We start from the raw sequence: 2869 nt of genomic DNA on the forward strand, positions 1-2869 counted from the left end.
ACTACATGACGTGGTTAGGGGGCGCTCTTCCACTGTTTAGTCGCCATTTTGTCATTTTTATAGCGTTTTGTGGGCGTGGCTAAATCTGACTGTGAATAAAATCAGAAAGGTTTGTAAATCTGAATCGTTTTTAATGTTCTCACGGCTTTACTGCGAGAGTAATGTGGAAAAAAAAGACTTCATCTCCTCTTTCCTCTTCCTCTCCTGTTTCTTTTCTTTCGCTCTTGCTCTTTCTTTTCCTCCTTCTTTCTTCCCTTATAGTTTTTTTTGTCCTCTTCTCCTCCATTTTGTCGTCTTCTCCACTTTGTTCCTGGTTTTGTTGTTCATGTTCCATCAGCGCGTGTGTTTATGTAGATCACATTAATCACGCTGAGAGTCAGACGGCTGCTTCAGCGCGCGCTCAGCCCGAGAGCCGAAAGCTCAGAAACAGGAAGCTGAGTGTCTTCATCCTCCTCCTCCTCCTCCTCACGGTCCTCCTCAATCAGCCTCATTGTTGTGTTCTCGTTAGCGTCGTCTGGTTTGTGTAAGTGTCTGAACGAAGGAGAAGTTAAAGCTGTCAGTTCACATCACAAACGTGTCGCAAAAACAAGCTGAAGATTATGTAAACAACTTGTTTTCAGTCCCGAGGATGTTGAGAGGAACTTCATCACGCCGCTCCGTCACTGATCACTGTCCCGATCATCACGAGGAAAAACGAGTTAAAGTACATAAAAAGAGATAAAAAAAACCCCTCATTTACATAAAGAGGAACTTTTACTGTCCCCGCCCACTTTTCACTCCTTGGCGTAGTCACAGTGTTGGGGTACACCGGGTGGATAATGAGGTGGGCGTGTATAACGTGAGGTGTGTGTGTGTGTAGGAGACGCACCAGATGCTGGCCGACAGGAAGCAGCTGAACGTGGTGGAGTTTAGCGAGGAGCGAGGTCCGTTGCCCGTGGTGGTGGCGCGGCCGCATCTCGGAGCCCGGAACGATCCGGAGGTGGAGGACGACGTTCCGAACACGAAGCTGCACTGGGCCGACGTTCAGCTCGCTCAGGGCATGAAGCGCTCGGTGTGGGCCGGCGTCAAGAGAACCATCTGGTGATACGTTTCAAATAAAAACATCTGAACACCGAGACCGAGTCTGAAACATCTGACTAACTCAGCACACCCCAGCGTGAGGAGTCCGGAGAACCCAGAGCACAGAACCGGCACTGGGTGTGGGTCAGAACCACGAGATCCGCATACGCCATGTTTATTGTTGTAGGTATTGTTGAAGTGTTGGTAAATGAAATAAATGTTTTAAACAGTCTTTCTGTTGTTGTTGTTGTTGTTGTTGTTGTTGTTGTTTATGAGTGGGATGTCCTCGTGTTTTAGGGATTTATAAGAATAAATAATAAAAGTATTTCATTATAAAATGTAATAATATTTAAAAGTGGATGAACTGCCTCGTGTGGTGCTTTAAATAATAATCAAGGACATTAAAATAGTTACAGTTTTAATTGATACACAAATTAATGGAAGCGTTGAACATGAGGCGGTGCTGTGCATAAGTTTTCACCCCCCATTGATCCTTCCCACGGTTTGTAGCGTTTCAATCTGGAAACAGGAAATGGCTGAAGATGATAGAAACGCTTCCTGGTCTTTTTCCAGTCTTCACTGTGGCTGACAGGAGAGTGACCTGATGCTGTGATCCACCTCAAGCTCCTCGTGCTGAGATCGTTTCTGCTCACCTCAGTCGTACGGAGCGGTTATTTGAGTCACTTCCTGTCAGCTCCAACCAGTCTGTCCGTTCTCCGACGACCCACTCATCCACAGAGCTGCAGCTCGCTGGATGGTCTTTGTTTTTCGCACCACTCGGTGTAAAATTCTTAAGGCTGGTGTGTGTGTGTGTGTGTGTGTGTGTGTGTGTGTGTGTGTGTGTGAGAGAGAGAGAAAATTCCAGAAGATTCCAAGCAGTTTCTGGGAAAACTCCAACCAACACCCGCGCCACAGTCAGTCACTGAGATCTCTTCCTTTTTTCCCTTCCATTTATCTTCTTCCTGTTATTTCTGTTTTCCTCTTCTGTTGCATCATGGGCTATAGTGCTGTATCCAGTATATGTAATCAGCTGCAGAATTATTGGCACCCTGGGTAAATAGGGGTTTAAAAAGGTAATAAAAAGTCTTTGTGGTTAATCTCACCCTGAGAGTATGACCGAAATCTAATAATTAATTAAAGTAAATTTATTCTAAAGCAACAAATTCTCAAAAAATATAAAATAACTTAATGACATTAATGACAGCTCTGGGGGTTTTTCCTGGTTTTATGGCAAGTTGTGAAATAAAGACGTTAAAACCTGCATTCTCTACACTTTAATGTTAGACTTTAAACATCTATAAATATTTCATTATGTTTATACTAGTTATTAAAATGCTTCACCTTATTAACACACCTCTCTCACACACACACACACACACACACATGCCTCTGTTTAGAGATTCAAAGCTACCTTTTCTAAGATGTAATTATTATATAATTATAGATTATAATTGACGCAGCGCTCGTCTGAGGTTGGATATTACACCACACATTAAAATTACTACTGAGAAATTACAGCTAACGTGTGAGTGTGTGTGTGAGTGTGTGTGTGAGTGTGTGTGTGTGTGAGTGTTGAATAAGTAATAAGTCAGGTGTGTTATTGTTCGTGGTCTCAGAGATACTTCGTCAAATATTCATGTGTGTATGAGAACAACAGAAAGACGCGATTAGAGACGAGGGTCACAGCGTCGTACACACACACTACACACACACACGCACAATTACACACACACTTACACACATGCATGCGCGCACACACCATCGCTTTACATTTTACAGCCATTTATATTCGCTGTTCAGATTATTCTTA

General features: G+C 43.3%; 1 protein-coding gene across 1 annotated transcript in view; it reads left to right on the forward strand.

The window, feature by feature from the left end:
- The window catches only part of mrps5 (mitochondrial ribosomal protein S5), a 5129-nt gene extending 3838 nt beyond the window's left edge, over positions 1 to 1291 (forward strand). The window contains exon 6 of the mRNA XM_053633729.1: positions 860 to 1291. Within this exon, the coding sequence (XP_053489704.1) occupies positions 860 to 1084 (225 nt within the window). The 3' untranslated portion in view covers positions 1085 to 1291. The remainder of the gene's footprint in view (positions 1 to 859) is intronic.
- Positions 1292 to 2869: the final 1578 nt, after the last annotated feature.

Source organism: Ictalurus furcatus, chromosome 9, assembly GCF_023375685.1.
Source record: "Ictalurus furcatus strain D&B chromosome 9, Billie_1.0, whole genome shotgun sequence".
Taxonomy (NCBI): domain Eukaryota; kingdom Metazoa; phylum Chordata; class Actinopteri; order Siluriformes; family Ictaluridae; genus Ictalurus; species Ictalurus furcatus.